We start from the raw sequence: 18,939 nt of genomic DNA, 5'->3' as shown, positions 1-18,939 counted from the left end.
AATCATATTTGTCTAATAGATTACAATTTGTTCATGTAAATGGGGAATCTTCTTCACAGACTAAAGTTAATTATGGAGTTCCACAAGGTTCTGTGCTAGGACCAATTTTATTCACTTTATACATGCTTCCCTTAGGCAGTATTATTAGACGGTATTGCTTAAATTTTCATTGTTACGCAGATGATACCCAGCTTTATCTATCCATGAAGCCAGAGGACACACACCAATTAGCTAAACTGCAGGATTGTCTTACAGACATAAAGACATGGATGACCTCTAATTTCCTGCTTTTAAACTCACATAAAACTGAAGTTATTGTACTTGGCCCCACAAATCTTAGAAACATGGTGTCTAACCAGATCCTTACTCTGGATGGCATTACCCTGACCTCTAGTAATACTGTGAGAAATCTTGGAGTCCTTTTTGATCAGGATATGTCATTCAAAGCGCATATTAAACAAATATGTAGGACTGCTTTTTTGCATTTACGCAATATCTCTAAAATTAGAAAGGTCTTGTCTCAGAGTGATGCTGAAAAACTAATTCATGCATTTATTTCCTCTAGGCTGGACTATTGTAATTCATTATTATCAGGTTGTCCTAAAAGTTCCCTAAAAAGCCTTCAGTTAATTCAAAATGCTGCAGCTAGAGTACTGACGGGGACTAGAAGGAGAGAGCATATCTCACCCATATTGGCCTCTCTTCATTGGCTTCCTGTTAATTCTAGAATAGAATTTAAAATTCTTCTTCTTACTTATAAGGTTTTGAATAATCAGGTCCCATCTTATCTTAGGGACCTCGTAGTACCATATCACCCCAATAGAGCGCTTCGCTCTCAGACTGCAGGCTTACTTGTAGTTCCTAGGGTTTGTAAGAGTAGAATGGGAGGCAGAGCCTTCAGCTTTCAGGCTCCTCTCCTGTGGAACCAGCTCCCAATTCAGATCAGGGAGACAGACACCCTCTCTACTTTTAAGATTAGGCTTAAAACTTTCCTTTTTGCTAAAGCTTATAGTTAGGGCTGGATCAGGTGACCCTGAACCATCCCTTAGTTATGCTGCTATAGACGTAGACTGCTGGGGGGTTCCCATGATGCACTGTTTTCTTTCTCTTTTTGCTCTGTATGCACCACTCTGCATTTAATCATTAGTGATCGATCTCTGCTCCCCTCCACAGCATGTCTTTTTCCTGGTTCTCTCCCTCAGCCCCAACCAGTCCCAGCAGAAGACTGCCCCTCCCTGAGCCTGGTTCTGCTGGAGGTTTCTTCCTGTTAAAAGGGAGTTTTTCCTTCCCACTGTAGCCAAGTGCTTGCTCACAGGGGGTCGTTTTGACCGTTGGGGTTTTACATAATTATTGTATGGCCTTGCCTTACAATATAAAGCGCCTTGGGGCAACTGTTTGTTGTGATTTGGCGCCATATAAAAAAATTGATTGATTGATTGATTAAATGCAGAGTGGTGCACACAGAGCAAAAAGAGAAAGAAACAGTGCATCATGGGAACCCCCCAGCAGTCTACGTCTATAGCAGCATAACTAAGGGATGGTTCAGGGTCACCTGATCCAGCCCTAACTATAAGCTTTAGCAAAAAGGAAAGTTTTAAGCCTAATCTTAAAAGTAGAGAGGGTGTCTGTCTCCCTGATCTGAATTGGGAGCTGGTTCCACAGGAGAGGAGCCTGAAAGCTGAAGGCTCTGCCTCCCATTCTACTCTTACAAACCCTAGGAACTACAAGTAAGCCTGCAGTTTGAGAGCGAAGCACTCTATTGGGGTGATATGGTACTACGAGGTCCCTAAGATAAGATGGAACCTGATTATTCAAAACCTTATAAGTAAGAAGAAGAATTTTAAATTCTATTCTAGAATTAACAGGAAGCCAATGAAGAGAGGCCAATATGGGTGAGATATGCTCTCTCCTTCTAGTCCCCATTAGTACTCTAGCTGCAGCATTTTGAATTAACTGAAGGCTTTTTAGGGAACTTTTAGGACAACCTGATAATAATGAATTACAATAGTCCAGCCTAGAGGAAATAAATGCATGAATTAGTTTTTCAGCATCACTCTGAGACAAGACCTTTCTAATTTTAGAGATATTGCGTAAATGCAAAAAAGCAGTCCTACATATTTGTTTAATATGCGCTTTGAATGACATATCCTGATCAAAAAGGACTCCAAGATTTCTCACAGTATTACTAGAGGTCAGGGTAATGCCATCCAGAGTAAGGATCTGGTTAGACACCATGTTTCTAAGATTTGTGGGGCCAAGTACAATAACTTCAGTTTTATCTGAGTTTAAAAGCAGGAAATTAGAGGTCATCCATGTCTTTATGTCTGTAAGACAATCCTGCAGTTTAGCTAATTGGTGTATGTCCTCTGGCTTCATGGATAGATAAAGCTGGGTATCATCTGCGTAACAATGAAAATTTAAGCAATACCGTCTAATAATACTGCCTAAGGGAAGCATGTATAAAGTGAATAAAATTGGTCCTAGCACAGAACCTTGTGGAACTCCATAATTAAACTTTAGTCTGTGAAGAAGATTCCCCATTTACATGAACAAATTGTAATCTATTAGACAAATATGATTCAAACCACCGCAGCGCAGTGCCTTTAATACCTATGGCATGCTCTAATCTCTGTAATAAAATTTTATGGTCAACAGTATCAAAAGCAGCACTAAGGTCTAACAGAACAAGCACAGAGATGAGTCAGCTGTCCGAGTCCATAAGAAGATCATTTGTAACCTTCACTAATGCTGTTTCTGTACTATGATGAATTCTACAACCCCTGGCAAAAATTATGGAATCACCGGCCTCAGAGGATGTTCATTCAGTTGTTTAATTTTGTAGAAAAAAAGCAGATCACAGACATGACACAAAACTAAAGTAATTTCAAATGGCAACTTTCTGGCTTTAAGAAACACTATAAGAAATCAAGAAAAAAAGATTGTGGCAGTCAGTAACGGTTACTTTTTTAGACCAAGCAGAGGAAAAAAAATATGGAATCACTCAATTCTGAGGAAAAAATTATGGAATCACCCTGTAAATTTTCATCCCCCAAATTAACACCTGCATTATATCAGATCTGCTCATTGACATTGACCCTATGCCATGACATTGACCCTATGTGTCTTTTTGCAAGGAATGTTTTTGCAGTTTTTGCTCTATGGCAAGATGCATTATCATCTTGAAAAATGATTTCATCATCCCCAAACATCCTTTCAATTGTCCAAAATATCAACATAAACTTGTGCATTTATTGATGATGTAATGACAGCCATCTCCCCAGTGCCTTTACCTGACATGCAGCCCCATATCATCAATGACTGTGGAAATTTACATGTTCTCTTCAGGCAGTCATCTTTATAAATCTCATTGGAAAGGCACCAAACAAAAGTTCCAGCATCATCACCTTGCCCAATGCAGATTCGAGATTCATCACTGAATATGACTTTCATCCAGTCATCCACAGTCCACAATTGCTTTTCCTTAGCCCATTGTAACCTTGTTTTTTTCTGTTTAGGTGTTAATGATGCCTTTCGTTTAGCTTTTCTGTATGTAAATCCCATTTCCTTTAGGCGGTTTCTTACAGTTCGGTCACAGACGTTGACTCCAGTTTCCTCCCATTTGTTCCTCATTTGTTTTGTTGTACATTGTTCGATTTTTGAGACATATTGCTTTAAGTTTTCTGTCTTGACGCTTTGATGTCTTCCTTGGTCTACCAGTATGTTTGCCTTTAACAACCTTCCCATGTTGTTTGTATTTGGTCCAGAGTTTAGACACAGCTGACTGTGAACAACCAACATCTTTTGCAACATTGCGTGATGATTTACTCTCTTTTAAGAGTTTGATAATCCTCTCCTTTGTTTCAATTGACATCTCTCGTGTTGGAGCCATGATTCATGTCAGTCCACTTGGTGCAACAGCTCTCCAAGGTGTGTTCACTCCTTTTTAGATGCAGACTAACGAGCAGATCTGATATAATGCAGGTGTTAGTTTTGGGGATGAAAATTTACAGGGTGATTCCATAATTTTTTCCTCAGAATTGAGTGATTCCATATTTTTTTCCTCTGCTTGGTCTAAAAAAGTAACCGTTACTGACTGCCACAATCTTTTTTCTTGATTTCTTATAGTGTTTCTTAAAGCCAGAAAGTTGCCATTTGAAATGACTTTAGTTTTGTGTCATGTCTGTGATCTGCTTTTTTTCTACAAAATTAAACAACTGAATGAACATCCTCCGAGGCCGGTGATTCCATAATTTTTGCCAGGGGTTGTAAAACCTGACTGAAACTCTTCAAATAGACCATTCCTCTGCAGATGATCAGTTAGCTGTTTTACAACTACCCTTTCAAGAATTTTTGAGAGAAAAGGAAGGTTGGAGATTGGCCTATAATTAGCTAAGATAGCTGGGTCAAGTGATGACTTTTTAAGTAATGGTTTAATTACTGCCACCTTAAAAGCCTGTGGTACATAGCCAACTAACAAAGATAGATTGATCATATTTAAGATCGAAGCATTAAATAATGGTAGGGCTTCCTTGAGCAGCCTGGTAGGAATGGGGTCTAATAAACATGTTGATGGTTTGGATGAAGTAACTAATGAAAATAACTCAGACAGGACAATCGGAGAGAAAGAGTCTAACCAAATACCGGCATCACTGAAAGCAGCCAAAGATAACAATACGTCTTTGGGATGGTTATGAGTAATTTTTTCTCTAATAGTTAAAATTTTGTTAGCAAAGAAAGTCATGAAGTCATTACTAGTTAAAGTTAATGATGATTAATCTATCTTTATTAGTTGGCTATGTACCACAGGCTTTTAAGGTGGCAGTAATTAAACCATTACTTAAAAAGCCATCACTTGACCCAGCTATCTTAGCTAATTATAGGCCAATCTCCAACCTTCCTTTTCTCTCAAAAATTCTTGAAAGGGTAGTTGTAAAACAGCTAACTGATCATCTGCAGAGGAATGGTCTATTTGAAGAGTTTCAGTCAGGTTTTAGAATTCATCATAGTACAGAAACAGCATTAGTGAAGGTTACAAATGATCTTCTTATGGCCTCAGACAGTGGACTCATCTCTGTGCTTGTTCTGTTAGACCTCAGTGCTGCTTTTGATACCGTTGACCATAAAATTTTATTACAGAGATTAGAGCATGCCACAGGTATTAAAGGCACTGCGCTGCGGTGGTTTGAATCATATTTATCTAATAGATTACAATTTGTTCATGTAAATGTGGAATCTTCTTCACAGCCAAGTTTAATTATGGAGTTCCACAAGGTTCTGTGCTAGGACCAATTTTATTCACTTTATACATGCTTCCCTTAGGCAGTATTATTAGACGGCATTGCTTAAATTTTCCATTGTTACGCAGATGATACCCAGCTTTATCTATCCATGAAGCCAGAGGACACACACCAATTAGTTAAACTGCAGGATTGTCTTACAGACATAAAGACATGGATGACCTCTAATTTCCTGCTTTTAAACTCAGATAAAACTGAAGTTATTGTACTTGGCCCCACAAATCTAGGGACCTCATAGTACCATATCACCCCAATAGAGCGCTTCGCTCTCAGACTGCAGGCTTACTTGTAGTTCCTAGGGTTTGTAAGAGTAGAATGGGAGGCAGAGCCTTCAGCTTTCAGGCTCCTCTCCTCTGGAACCAGCTCCCAATTCAGATCAGGGAGACAGACACCCTCTCTACTTTTAAGATTAGGCTTAAAACTTTCCTTTTTGCTAAAGCTTATAGTTAGGGCTGGATCAGGTGACCCTGAACCATCCCTTAGTTATGCTGCTATAGACTTAGACTGCTGGGGGGTTCCCATGATGCACTGAGTGTTTCTTTCTCTTTTTGCTCTGTATGCACCACTCTGCATTTAATCATTAGTGATTGATCTCTGCTCCCCTCCACAGCATGTCTTTTTCCTGGTTCTCTCCCTCAGCCCCAACCAGTCCCAGCAGAAGACTGCCCCTCCCTGAGCCTGGTTCTGCTGGAGGTTTCTTCCTGTTTAAAGGGAGTTTTTCTTTCCCACTGTGGCCAAGTGCTTGCTCACAGATTTGATTTGATTACAGCAGCACTGATCTCTGATCCATTTCAGGGATCTCAGCGGCCGAGTCCAGCACTGGGGTCCAGCAACAGGGTCTGGATGCGTTTATGCGCCACACAGCCCATGAACCAAGAACTCCAGGATCCCCTCACTCCTTTCTAATGAACATGTGACAAATTGACATAACTGCCTGCATGGACACTGTGGCTTTCCTCACGACGTGAAATGCAAACGTCTCTTTAAAAACCTTGTGAGCAGCAACTCAGAACTAACAATAAGAACAAAACAGATCAAATCTAGTTTTCCTTCTTTTTCCACCATGAAGATGTAAGAGCCAAAAACTGCACAGTTTCTCCAAACACAGCCACAGAAGCCTGAAACTCCTTCAGAGCTATCTGAGTGCTTTGGTGGCTTCCCTCGCTAGTCTCCTCCTTGAACCGTCACTCAGGTTTTGGGAAATGCCAGCAGCAGATACATTTTGACCGTGGAGCACCTTACTGTTTATATTTCATGATGTTCAAGGGAAATTAAGGCCAAGAAAATGTTCATGTGTTCGCCTCACTTGTGTAAAGAAAACTGGCTGTAAAAGTGATGATTTGTATTAATATTCACTCTTACATTTTGCTTGGCCTCTGAAAATGGAGGAACTGTGTACAAAAATGGTTGATTTTTTTTTTAAACCCTTTGAATTAAAGCTGAAACTCAACATACAGTACAAGAAGATCTGGACCGTTTCACTTCAGCTCTACTGTGGAGAAAAAAAAAAAAAAACCTGTCAAAATACTTATGGACCAAAGTTGAAGGTGTCTGACCTTAATGGTAAAGATGAGGACTCGACCACGGGTCACCATGTTGAGGAAGAGGATCATGGCTTCATCCTCATGGGGTGAGTAGGTGTCAAATATTCTCTTCGCCATCACATGACCCTGAAAACAAAACACCACATGAATAATACAAAACAGCTCTGATCCACAGCGAAGCGTCGCCCCACTGGGTCAACCACGGGGACGAGCAGAGCTCAGGGAAGCTGACCACTCCCCACATTTAAAAAAAAAAAAAAAATCCAAACAAACAGGCCAAGTGGTTAGTGCTTCTTTCGTGGCGTTAAAATTTGTGCTGCTATGGTTTTAGAGATATTAAAGTATTTTGGATTTTTTTTTTAGGTCATTCTGAGGTCAAGTGTACTGTGAGCAGCTGGTTGTCACACGGTCACTTTTTTTGTCCAAGGGGGGGGGGAATTCCTCCACTCTCTCCCCTCCTTTGAAATCCTCCGTCTGACCTTTTTTTTTTCTTATTTCAGTGTGTGTGTGTGCGCGCGCTGGTCTGAGCCTCAGCATTTACGTAGCCTCACTCACACACACATTTCCATTTTGTTTCACACTGCGGCGAGCTGCGTGGTACAAGGAAGACCGAGCCACAGCTTTCGTTTTTTCTACACTCTGCCTCTACAAGTTCTTTCATTTTTGACACGTGACAACGGCGGACATCAAACACACTACATCTCACACTTATGGTACCATCAACATGACACAACCAAACTATTTAAATAAATCTGCATATTGAGATGGAGGTGTGGACAGGGAGGAGTTTGGTACTTCTGCATGTCCAGAAGTACTAAACTCCACATCTGGATGTTTTTGTGCTTACTCCAGTTTCTGGGTTTTTGCATACGCCAAGTATCAGTAGGAAATCCACGCAAGTCTTTGTACATGAGGCCTCTGGTCTTTATAGAAGAACTAAGTGCTATGGAGGCCTTGAGACACATTGGTGCTGGTGCTCATCTTTAGATTCTGTAGCATGAAGCAGATGAGAGTCTACGACTCCTCCTGGATGGGACACCAGTCCAAAGCAGGTTACTTCCCCAGGCGAGGCTGGGTGGATGAAGTACATTATGTTTCTTGTCCAAGGACACAGACAGCTAGCATGAGTGGGAATTGAATCCATTGTTATATAAGGGCAGGCCGGCTCCTAAGCCACTGAGCTACCTGGTCCTTACAAAAATAAAATAAGATTATCTATTTTGAGTGAAATATTTTATTGTGACAGATTTTTTCAGCTCCATCATCCAGCCCCAGTACCAAAAGGGGGTTTTCTGCAGGCTGGAAGACCACCATCACTCCCGGGTGCAGTTTAATATCATACAGAGGATGCTAAACTGCACATTTTAGCATATCTAAGCTTTTAAAAACATCAAAAATGTATGATTAGCTTTTCTTACAAGAACCATCATTTCCAGGAAGTTTGTTCAAAATAAACCACATTTTTGTGGCCAATGCAACATGTGTGCGGCACAATTACTAAAACCTCACAGCACAGAAGACAACCAAGAAGCTTGTTCTTACTGTAGCCTGGTTGAGAACGATGACGTGGATGCCTCTGCCCTGCTCGCGCACATCATCCTCCAGCACCTGCAGGACCACAAACAACACCAAGACCCGATAAATATTACCACCAACAACGGAGTGAGCAAAAGAAAATCACTTATTGCTACAGAAACTGAAAACAAATATATAGGGCATTGTTCAGCCTCGATTATACTCGTAGAGACACTGAGGCAGGGATTCAAACCTGGGGACACTGCTGGAAACTCCTTGGTAAAAAAAAAAAAAAAAAAAACGAGGCAGGGAGCTTTTGTTAAAAAAAAAAATAAAAATAAAATTCAGTCTCTGAACCAATTTTGAATTTTAATATCAGCAAACAGACAAAGCAACAAGAATAAGAAGATTGTATTAATCCAGAAGGAAACTGACATCAGGGCTAGTTTATGTTTAACTGTCTGGGGTATAAGTGCCCATTTTTTTACTACTTCTGTTTTACCCTTAAAAGGTTTATACTTTGCCTTGTTTGGTGTCTTTTTCCAGCACAACCTCACCTGTGTGACTTTACAGTTTTTGTTTCATACTGTATCAACATTAGTAAGTCCCTTCGGCTGCTCCCTTGTTTGCACTCGGGGTCGCCACAGCAAATCCAAGGTGGATCTGCATGTTGAATTGGCACAAGTTTTACACCGGATGCCCTTCCTGACGCAACTCCACATTACATGGAGAAATGTGGTGGGATTTGAACCCGGAACCTTCTGAACTGAAACCAAGCGCATTAACCACTTGGCCACCACCCCTGTTTTCATACTGTATCAACACAATGGACCTAAATTCACACAAACACAATCAGAGTAGAAAAAAGTTTGATTTTTTTTGACTGATATCTGGGTGGAATAGTACTTGATGAGCTGGTCGGACAGGTCGACTCTACCCATGTTTTGAAAATGCAGGAGCACAGACACCTCCCATGTGTCCATCCACTTCACAAACACCAGAGCCCCCTCTCTGATCCATCTCACAGATCCTCTTGCACAGTTTGTGTTGAGAGCATTTGCCCTCCCTCTGGGGAATCCTCTTTTCTCCCTGTAGGCACCACATGTGCCAAACTTCAGTTTGGCCAGCTCATGAACAGTTTGGGACTTGTATAAAGACTGTCCATGTAAATATGGTACCCAGTACCAAGAGAGGATGGGTGAACCAGATTCATGACCCCATCATAAGACAGCCCATGTTCTCTTGTGGTCACAGTCTTGCCAGTGTAGATGGTAAACCTGATTGTGTAGCCACTGCTAACTCTGCCAACACAAAAAGCTTCAAGCCCCATTTGGTCAGCTTGTCCTTCATATAGTGTCATCCCAGTTTTTGCCTTCATTGCCACCAGCCTTTCATCCAGTGCCAGCTTCCTCCTCGGGTGGTAAGAAGCCTGGCAGGCACTGAGGAGCTCATCATGAAGAGGCCTGACTCTAAATGCTTTGTCATGGCCTGGTGTTCCCTTTATCTTTTTTTTCCATCCTGATCTGGATCACTGAGGTAGATGTTCCACAATATGGACCTAAAGCTGTCTCTGATCATTACTTCATCTGGAAGGGGTACAGACAAAATAGGATTCTGTTTCCAGTAGTCCTGGAGACTTGGCAGCGACAGCAATGACATGTACATCAGAAGCCCCCCCCCCCCCCCCAAAAAAAATAAAAAAAAACTTGTACAGATCTTCCATCTCAATGTCAGTCCATTTGTACTTTTCCCCCTAATTCTTTGGTTTTTGCAGCATTTTTGTTGGTGTTGATTGTCCTGACTGTCAGTGGAAAAAAAAAAAAAAAGATCTTTTGGACTCTGAGGGGGAAAGTGCCTCTACCTGGACTCCTGGCCCGTATCCACGACACAACTCAAAGGCCTCTTAAAGAGATCTTGACTTGGCCTAAAATTTTAACTTCCTACATTTAAGGCTAAGTTAAAATTTCATAGCTTAAGACAGATCCAAGAGGTGTCAAAATTAAATGATTTGTTAAACAACTTGTAAATGTTTAACTCAGAAAATAGAAAAAGAGCGCAGTGATCATCAGATTATTAAGTTTTCTGTTCAATGCATTGATCAGTTTAACTCACCGTTGTGCCATCCACGGCCACATAGACTTTGGAGCGGCTGGAGTAAACCTCGATGTCCAGGACCTTACGGCCACCGGCCGGCTTGCGCGGCATCTGCATGTTGGGAATGGAATCGTCTGAAAGAGCAGCCAAAGAGGGAAAAAAGAGAAACATGACCAAGTTGCCATTTTCAGTGACGGCAGAGGCTGTGAAAATATCAAACCAAAACTACATCTCCATCAGTCCAACAGACGGAGTGTGTATTTCCAAAAAAAAAAAAAAAAAAAGACATTCTCCTTGACCGGTTTTCACATTAAAGATGAGATATTTTTTTTTTTAAATTAATCTGAATGAATCTTCTAACTTAAATTGAAGAAAAACAACAAAATCATGTGTTGGCATGATTTTGTTGTTTGCCTCTGGGAGCAGCTCATCTTTATAACTGCTCTCATACGGACTTTAAGCATGACCATGATTTCAGGGGTTGCTATGGAGATGGGAAATAAATTTGTGTTCATTTGCACGTCAACTTGACGAGCCCAAAAGCACAGGATTTGCATTGTAGTTGTTTTAAGCACACAATATTTCATGTTTAATTCTGTCTTAAAATTAAGAAACATTTGCTTGACACTGACAAAGAGGAGCCCTGTGACAGACTGGCGTCCTGTCCAGGGCGAGCCCCCCCTCACGCCCTGTGACTGCTGACATAGGTTCCACCCCCATGACCCTTAATTGGAGTAAGCAGGTATAGATAATAGATGGATGATGAAGAAGAGTAATGGAGCAGTCAACTATTTTAAAACACCTGCAACTTTTCCAAGTTTGAGTTTTGAACTCTTAAAATATTAAGCCAACCTTCAGTGCAAGAAGAAATCAATTTTAAATGATTTTTTTTTGCTTTGTCAATTGATTACAGTCAGCTTTGTGTTTTGTTTTTTGTTTAATTAGTTTTACCGTCATAATCACAGCATAAACACATTTACGCCAGACAGCTTCATAAAGTAAAACGCTGCATTTCGCACCGTAGTCTTGTGCTGCAGCATCTTCACTGGTGACTCTTCTTGTGTCCAAGATGAGCTTAACGTTGATGATGATGGTTATCAGCAAAAACAGGACGGCACAGGCCTGCAGGACCAGAACATTTTCATGTCAGTTTCTACACAACGCTAACCACTGGAACGCCAGCACCCTATTTAGCCGTGGCGCTCTGATCATTTCCTCCATCTTTTATGATGAAATAATGCTGAATTTATGTGGAAATGATTTTTGTACAAAAGCTTCAGATCTGAGATAGATGATGACTGGAGGCAGTTTGAAGCAGAAACGAGGTGATAATCAGTGAACCGCGGCTAATGACGCATGTGCAGTGAAGGCAGGGTGGACCGATTTTTAGGGGGACCATTCAGTCGGTGACACCGGTATCGGGATCATCTTCCGATACAGACATAATTAATAACCCGTGACGTTTTCTGATACGTGAGGAGCCACTGTGAATCCTCTCAACTGCTGCTCTCTGCTTTGTCTGCTGCCAAGCATGAGGAGGGGAGGTTTCTGCAGCCAAGCTGTTTGAGAGAGCTCTCTTCTGCAGTGTTCTAGCTGCTGCTGGCGGCAAATTTCACCCCAGTTCTCAGGTTCAAAGTGTCTGTTCGTCGAGAACAGATTTTCTGAAATATGAACTGAATTGTTGCTGAAACGTTAGCTGCTTCAGCATCCAGAGGCTGTGAAACGCCAACTCAGAGCGCAGCTGAAGAGGACAGCCAAACAGAGTTTCTGTCCGCTGATGGAAAAATGGGAAAAAAATCTCCATTAAAATCCTGCGTGTGATCGTCAGTGATGATAAATTTAGAAATTTATGGTTTATTTGACAGTTGAAAGGCTTCATGTTTCCAAAAGGTTCGAAGTTTGCGCAGCACAAAGAGAGAGAGAGAGAGAGAGAGAGAGAGAGAGAGAGAGAGAGAGAGAGAGAGAGAGAGAGAGAGAGAGAGAGAGAGATCTTTTCTCTTTAACTTTATAAAAATAAGGCTATAAAAGTCTATAAAATGACTTAATTCTTTTACCAAAACATCAAATCTCAGCTTTCATCTTAGATGCACCTTCTGGCAAATTGTAGTTGAACTTTCAGGTCTCCTTTTTAAGAAAATCGTCATATAAAATCAGCAATAATGATAATAATAGTAATGATAATATTAAAGCAAACAGGTCTCTGGTATCAGATTGCAAAAGTATCGATATCGGTAGATATCCAAAACTAGGTATCGGGATCGAAAGTGAAAAATTGTGGATCAGTGCATCACTAGTTTAGAACTGGTTACAATCAGCACAAAATAAAGTTTTACCAGATTTAAAAGCCGTTTAAAAACATGTTCAAAAGTAACATAGGCTACACCTTTAAGAAGAAAGGAGTAAAATTTTGACGTTTCCCCTGATAAATGACTTCTATATTTACTTCAAACTTCTTATAAAGAAAAAGTACTGCAGATAATGAAATAACTTTGGACTTGGACTTTCAGATGGACAAGACATTTTTGGACAGGACCCTGAATTCTGAGAAACCGTGACAGTTTTAAGGCCGACCTGACAGATGCGGTGGATAGTCCTCTTATTGGTCAGTTTGTATTTCCAGGTGAGGTACAAGCTTCTCTGCTGCCGGGGCACAAAAGGTTTGGCTCGAGGATTGGGAGTCCAGCGCTCCATCCTGGACTGAGTTCAAACCCTCGGCCAGTCCTCTTCCTCCTCCTTAGGAGAAGGCATACAGCACCTCACCGAAAAAATAAAAAAGAGCCGACTATCACATGGTCACCTGCAAAACAGATTTTTGTGCTGTTAAATATGTTACTGTTTTCCACATAATTACAGCAAAATAAACAATAAGATTAAATTGTATTCTGGTTTAAAACTGCTATAAACAAATGATACTTAAAACGGGCTGGTTCAAACTAAATGAGAAATAATGGGGTTATTTCACTTTAAAGGTCTTCCATATAAGATGAGAATAAATTTGAAACTCACTAACTTTAGCTGTATTACTTTTAGACTGTTCTACCATAGGTATTAAAGGCACTGCGCTGCGGTGGTTTGAATCATATTTATCTAATAGATTACAATTTGTTCATGTAAATGGGGAATCTTCTTCACAGACTAAGGTTAATTATGGAGTTCCACAAGGTTCTGTGCTAGGACCAATTTTATTCACTTTATACATGTTTCCCTTACGCAGTATTATTAGACGGCATTGCTTAAATTTTCATTGTTACGCAGATGATACCCAGCTTTATCTATCCATGAAGCCAGAGGACACACACCAATTAGCTAAACTGCAGGATTGTCTTACAGACATAAAGACATGGATGACCTCTAATTTCCTGCTTTTAAACTCACATAAAACTGAAGTTATTGTACTTGGCCCCACAAATCTTAGAAACATGGTGTCTAACCAGATCCTTACTCTGGATGGCATTACCCTGACCTCTAGTAATACTGTGAGAAATCTTGGAGTCATTTTTGATCAGGATATGTCCTTCAATGTGCATATTAAGCAAATATGTAGGACTGCTTTTTTGCATTTGCACAATATCTCTAAAAGTAGAAAGGTCTTGTCTCAGAGTGATGCTGAAAAACTAATTCATGCATTTATTTCCTCTAGGCTGGACTATTGTAATTCATTATTATCAGGTTGTCCTAAAAGTTCCCTGAAAAGCCTTCAGTTAATTCAAAATGCTGCAGCTAGAGTACTGACAGGGACTAGAAGGAGAGAGCATATTTCACCCATATTGGCCTCTCTTCATTGGCTTCCTGTTAATTGTAGAATAGAATTTAAAATTCTTCTTCTTACTTATAAGGTTTTGAATAATCAGGTCCCATCTTATCTTAGGGACCTCATAGTACCATATCACCCCAACAGAGCGCTTCGCTCTCAGACTGCAGGCTTACTTGTAGTTCCTAGGGTTTGTAAGAGTAGAATGGGAGGCAGAGCCTTCAGCTTTCAGGCTCCTCTCCTGTGGAACCAGCTCCCAATTCAGATCAGGGAGACAGACACCCTCTCTACTTTTAAGATTAGGCTTAAAACTTTCCTTTTTGCTAAAGCTTATAGTTAGGGCTGGATCAGGTGACCCTGAACCATCCCTTAGTTATGCTGCTATAGACAGACTGCTGGGGGGTTCCCATGATGCACTGAGTGTTTCTTTCTCTTTTTGCTCTGTATGCACCACTCTGCATTTAATCATTAGTGATTGATCTCTGCTCCCCTCCACAGCATGTCCCTCCCTGAGCCTGGTTCTGCTGGAGGTTTCTTCCTGTTAAAAGGGAGTTTTTCCTTCCCACTGTCGCCAAGTACTTGCTCACAGGGAGTCGTTTTGACTGTTGGGGTTTTTCCGTAATTATTGTATGGCTTTGCCTTACAATATAAAGTGTCTTGGGTAACTGTTTGTTGTGATTTGGTGCTATATAAATAAAACTGATTTGATTCTACCCAAAACCAAACCACTTTAAACTAGTTCAGTTTGGATGAGTCATGGACAAATGCAATTACATCACTATTTTGGCAATTTATTTTCTTTAGTGTAAGGTTCACTGCACCTATATTTTATCTTATTTCAAACTTCTTGTTTTCATTACCAAAAGGATCATCAGCAAACAGCAGCAGCTTCTATTTAATTTTACTGTACTTAGTTTTAAGTGCAAAGACTTATTTCACCTTTGAAACAAAGACAAGCTCCCCAAAGATTTTTGATAAATTTGACCTTTATTTTTGAGATGTTCCACTCCCAGGTATGATGGCATTTTAGGGCCACATTGAGTTTTTGGGGTTTTTTTTAGACTTGAGAATAAAGTCACAGTTGTAGACTTCGCTCTCAGACTGCAGGCTTACTTGTAGTTCCTAGGGTTTGTAAGAGTAGAATGGGAGGCAGAGCCTTCAGCTTTCAGGCTCCTCTCCTGTGGAACCAGCTCCCAATTCAGATCAGGGAGACAGACACCCTCTCTACTTTTAAGATTAGGCTTAAAACTTTCCTTTTTGCTAAAGCTTATAGTTAGGGCTGGATCAGGTGACCCTGAACCATCCCTTAGTTATGCTGCTATAGACGTAGACTGCTGGGGGGTTCCCATGATGCACTGTTTCTTTCTCTTTTTGCTCTGTATGCACCACTCTGCATTTAATCATTAGTGATCGATCTCTGCTCCCCTCCACAGCATGTCTTTTTCCTGGTTCTCTCCCTCAGCCCCAACCAGTCCCAGCAGAAGACTGCCCCTCCCTGAGCCTGGTTCTGCTGGAGGTTTCTTCCTGTTAAAAGGGAGTTTTTCCTTCCCACTGTAGCCAAGTGCTTGCTCACAGGGGGTCGTTTTGACCGTTGGGGTTTTACATAATTATTGTATGGCCTTGCCTTACAATATAAAGCGCCTTGGGGCAACTGTTTGTTGTGATTTGGCGCTATATAAAAAAAATTGATTGATTGATTGATTGATTGTATGACAAAAAAAAAAACTTGTAGTTTTATGAGAAAAAAACTCGTAATACTACAAGAATAAAGTCGTAATTTTATGAGAAAAAAACTTTGAATATGAGAGTAAACTGAAGTTATACGAGGTCTGTTAGAAAAGTATCTGACCTTTTTATTTTTTTCAAAAACCTGATGGATTTGAATCACGTGTGCTTGCATGAGCAAACCTTGAACCTTCATGCGCATGCGTGATTTTTTTCACGCCTGTCGGTTGCATCATTTGCTTGTAAGCAGCCTTTGTGTGAGGATGGGTGGAGTCTCTCGTCGTTTTTTTCTTTGCAAGGAAATGGCGGAACGACTGGAGCAGCGCGACTGCATCAAATTTTGCCAGAAACTGGGGACAGCCAGGTGGAAACCATTCGGATTATTCAGACAGCTTTCGGTGACGATCCTCTGGGCATCACACAGATTAAGGAGCGGTACAACCAGTTTAAAGACGTCCGCACAACGGTCGGCCATCAACATGCTGAAATGACCGGATCATTTCCAAAGTGAACGCTGTGATGATGTGGGACCGTCGTGTGACTATCTGAGAAATTGTGGAAGAGGTGGACATCAGCACTTTTTCAGCACATTCCACAGTGACAGAAGATTTTGCCATGAAAAGAGTTGCTGTAAAATTCATCGGCACAAAGCTGATGGCGCAGCAACAGCGCCTCCGTGTTGAAGCCTCACAGGACATGTTGTGACATGTCCAGCTCTTCCACCATTCGGAAGATTCAGACAGCTTTCGGTGGCTTTTCAGTTGTGTGACTATCCAAGAAATTGTGGGTAACTGCTGACATGTGTTGTTGACTTCCTGTAGGTAAGCCCAGCATTGACCATTTTGAATAAAGTCATTATTTGACGCCGGCATGATGCTTATGCTATAATATGTTTAAAGATCTTATGTTTTGTTAAACTACACATAATCCTTTGGAAATGCTTTGGATGATTTATCATGTAATTGGAATAATGTTTCATTATTATTAATTGTTCAAATGTGTTACTGCTGTTGAATGAACTCTGTGTGACCTTTTTCTGCTGTGGAAATGTTTGACTCTGACATAGGAACTGAAACTTTTGTCTGTGCTGATATTAGAACTGTGGTTTCTCGCTGTCTGTACAATGGGGCACTAAAATTGAAGACACCTCCATATATGGACTGTTGAACAGGTTTAAACTGGTTTTAGGATTAGATGTCCAGCCAAACATCTGACTCAGCAATCCCTTTGCCCCAGACACCCCCCATGCCACTTCCTGAAGACATTTCCCCCGCCAACTTCCCGAAGATCTCATGACCTCCTGGTCTCCCCCGGTTAACCAATCAGAAGACGATAACACCCCAACTGAACTGAACTATCTGTATAAAGACTGTGTGTTTCCAGCATTCGAGGTTCTTTGCTGAACACACAACCTGTTGGTATCATTGTTGCGTAATAAAGTGTGTTGCATTGAACCCACCCTGCGCTTGGTGAATGATGACAATCCGCTGATCTGTTCTGCTGTATTCTTCAATAAACCCTTTAAGGTCTGTATAATTGCAAATTGAATTCTGAGTTTTTTGTGTCTCTCACAATTCATGAACATGCAAGGAACACTTCCAGGTCCTTTCGGACATGGGGAAGGGTGGTATCCTTAACAAAATCTGTACTACTACAAGAATAAAGTCGTAATTTTATGAGAAAAACCTCGTAATATTACAAGAATAAACTTGTAATATTATGAGAATAAACTTGCAATTTTACAAGAATAACAATGTAATTTTATGACAGAAATACTCTGCATCTCAAAATGAGATCTGTGGAGCACTTTGTACTGATACTGTACTTCAGTATCAGTTTTACAAATAAGGAAATACTTCATCTTTTGGCCCATCTGCACCACATTATCATTATTATCAGAACTTTGAAAAGAATATGTAAGAAAATGTGTCTATTCCGGAGGAGGAACCACACGGACTTCGCCTGTAGTTCCGGTAATCAGTAGCTCCCAAAATCAACTCTTTCGTGGAGGAGGAGCTGGAACCGGCAGTCTGCAGGGTTATCACTTCTCATACAAATACAACTTTATTCTCATAATATGACACGTTTTTTTCCTCATAAAATTCTGATTTTATTCTCGTAATATGACGACTTTATTCTCATAATATTACGTCTTTATTCTTGTAATATGATGATATAATGATAATGATATGATGTTGGACTGGGACGCCAGCAAGTGAGAGACACGTGCCGTGGGCACTTCTGGAATTAAGTCTTTCGTTGTTTACCCACGTTAAATAATAGAACCTCTATTCTCGTAATATTACGATTTTTTTCTCATAGAATTACGACTTTATTCTCGAAGTCTAAAAAAAAACAACAACAAACCTCAGTGTGGCCCTAAAACGCCGTCGTACAGGTGGAATCTTCATTTTTTTTTTTAAATCATAGTAATCAGGAATTTCATCTTTCAGAAGGCAGCAGTCGGTAGTTGGACGCTCAATTTTCGAAAAAGACAGCCAAAAAAATAGTGTACAGGTTGCGCAAAGCCATTTAAGATATGTGTATAACGGCCTCTTACCTTGTCACCGTCTAATTTTGCCTAAATCCATCCTTTATCGCCAAAATACAGTGATGATCGTCTGGAGTAAGTACACAACTGACAACTGACTTCCGGTTTTGCATTACGCCCAATAACGCGCGACGTGATTGGACAATGGACACAACCTTCTGAAGGCGGCCTCTGATTGGTCTGTAATTCGACCATCTGTGTGAAAAGTGAATTAAAAGTAGAGCGATATACGATCATGTCGATTTCTGTATTTTATATTTTCATGAAAAGTGTCAAATATAGTTGTAAAGTGTAAGGTTGATTCTAAACATTATATTGTTATAGCATGTCAAATTCAGAAACGGGTCTGTTAATGGATTTTTATATAAACAGGCAGCAGCTGTTGAGTATAATATTCAATGGTGATCTCTTTTGGTAGTTACATATCCGGTTCCTTAAAATATTTGATCATTGTTTAATCAT

General features: G+C 40.5%; 1 protein-coding gene across 1 annotated transcript in view; it reads right to left on the bottom strand.

Moving 5' to 3' along the window:
- Nucleotides 1–18,607, bottom strand: part of pomgnt1 (protein O-linked mannose N-acetylglucosaminyltransferase 1 (beta 1,2-)) — a 63,167-nt gene extending 44,560 nt beyond the window's left edge. The window contains exons 1-6 of the mRNA XM_034179334.1: nt 18,487–18,607; nt 13,022–13,247; nt 11,470–11,572; nt 10,469–10,584; nt 8,384–8,449; nt 6,854–6,967 (exon numbers count right to left, since the gene is read on the bottom strand). Of these exons, the coding sequence (XP_034035225.1) occupies nt 6,854–6,967; nt 8,384–8,449; nt 10,469–10,584; nt 11,470–11,572; nt 13,022–13,141 (519 nt within the window). The 5' untranslated portion in view covers nt 13,142–13,247; nt 18,487–18,607. The remainder of the gene's footprint in view (nt 1–6,853; nt 6,968–8,383; nt 8,450–10,468; nt 10,585–11,469; nt 11,573–13,021; nt 13,248–18,486) is intronic.
- Nucleotides 18,608–18,939: the final 332 nt, after the last annotated feature.

The sequence above is a fragment of the Thalassophryne amazonica genome, chromosome 10, assembly GCF_902500255.1.
Source record: "Thalassophryne amazonica chromosome 10, fThaAma1.1, whole genome shotgun sequence".
Taxonomy (NCBI): Eukaryota; Metazoa; Chordata; class Actinopteri; order Batrachoidiformes; family Batrachoididae; genus Thalassophryne; species Thalassophryne amazonica.
This window is presented reverse-complemented; position numbering and strand designations above follow the sequence as displayed.